The following is a 1,106-nucleotide window of genomic DNA, read 5'->3' as shown; positions in this document are numbered from 1 at the left end:
ATCTGACTGTAAACAGGAAGTTCTTCTGGATTTATTGCCACGTTTAGATAAAGTTAATAAAAATAAAAAGGTTATGGTTTGTTCTGATGTTTTGGTTTCAGAAATAAAAAAACATAAAAAACAAATTATTGCTAAAGATTAGCCTTYTATCAAAGGAAAAGAGCTAAACGAGTCCAGCTGGCGTCTAAAAGCGAGGAGTGGACTTGTGTTTGAGCAGAGCGGCGATGGACGACGACCTGGTGACCTTGGCGAACTGCGTGAAGGTCAGCGGCCTCTGAGCTGACGAGGCCGAGGAGAGGTGGTGGCGCAGGCCGTGGCGCCGACGCTTCGGCTGCCAGTCCGAGTCGCCCGGCCCGCCCCTCTCGGTCAGGGRGGCGCGCGCCGGCGCTCCCAGCAGCTGGAGGACGTCAGGCGCCGTGCTGCCCAGGTACTGCCACGCCCGCTTCCCCGCCGTGTCGCGGAGCCGCACGTTAGCCTGGAACTTGACCACGAGCAGCTGGATGACCTTCTTGTGGCCGTGCATGGCGGCCACGTGGAGAGGCGTCTGCCCCCCGGCGGCCCGGGCGTCGATGTCGAACGTCAAGCCGAACTTTTCTACGCCGTACCTGAAAACAGGAAACACAGAGCTTGAAGTCAGAGCCACGTGAAACGCCACTTCCTGTTTCAGCCAGGACCCGGGGCGGCGGCTCACCACAGCGTGTTGAGGGCCCGGTGGGCCCCGTGTTTGGAGATCCAGTGCAGAACGGTGAAACCGGAGATGAAGTCCCGCTTGTTGAGCAGAGACGGGTCTTCTCTGAACAGAGAGAAGATCTCTGTCCACGCCCCCACCGCCCCGCTCACCATCCACGAGTGCTCCCTGGGCTCCAGGGGGACCGGAGACTGTGGACAGGGTCAGAGGGGTCAGAAATCGTGTTTCCATCCAGTTGTAGAGTGAATTTTTATCGAACTTTTCAAAATGCGCAAAAAATTAAATAAGTAAAAATTCGAATCTAGACTGTTTCCTTTTAGTTTCCCTCTCGACTGTTTGATGCGAATAAACGAGGCTACGCAACACGTGATTACGTCAGACGAGGCTACGCAACGTGTGATTACGTCAGACGAGGCTA

At 55.1% G+C, this 1,106-nt stretch overlaps 1 protein-coding gene across 1 annotated transcript in view; it reads right to left on the bottom strand.

Annotated features, from left to right (window-relative positions):
- The window catches only part of sowahb (sosondowah ankyrin repeat domain family member B), a gene marked incomplete at its 3' end in the record, with an annotated part of 6,150 nt that continues 5,044 nt past the window's right edge, over window positions 1-1,106 (bottom strand). Inside the window, 2 exon segments of the mRNA XM_014024446.1 lie at window positions 1-605; window positions 692-879. Coding sequence (XP_013879900.1) covers window positions 185-605; window positions 692-879 — 609 coding nt within the window.

Source organism: Austrofundulus limnaeus, unplaced genomic scaffold (genome assembly GCF_001266775.1).
Source record: "Austrofundulus limnaeus strain Quisiro unplaced genomic scaffold, Austrofundulus_limnaeus-1.0 Scaffold423, whole genome shotgun sequence".
NCBI classification, from domain to species: domain Eukaryota; kingdom Metazoa; phylum Chordata; class Actinopteri; order Cyprinodontiformes; family Rivulidae; genus Austrofundulus; species Austrofundulus limnaeus.
The sequence above is the reverse complement of the archived record's forward strand: the minus strand, read 5'-3'. Positions and strand labels throughout refer to the sequence as shown.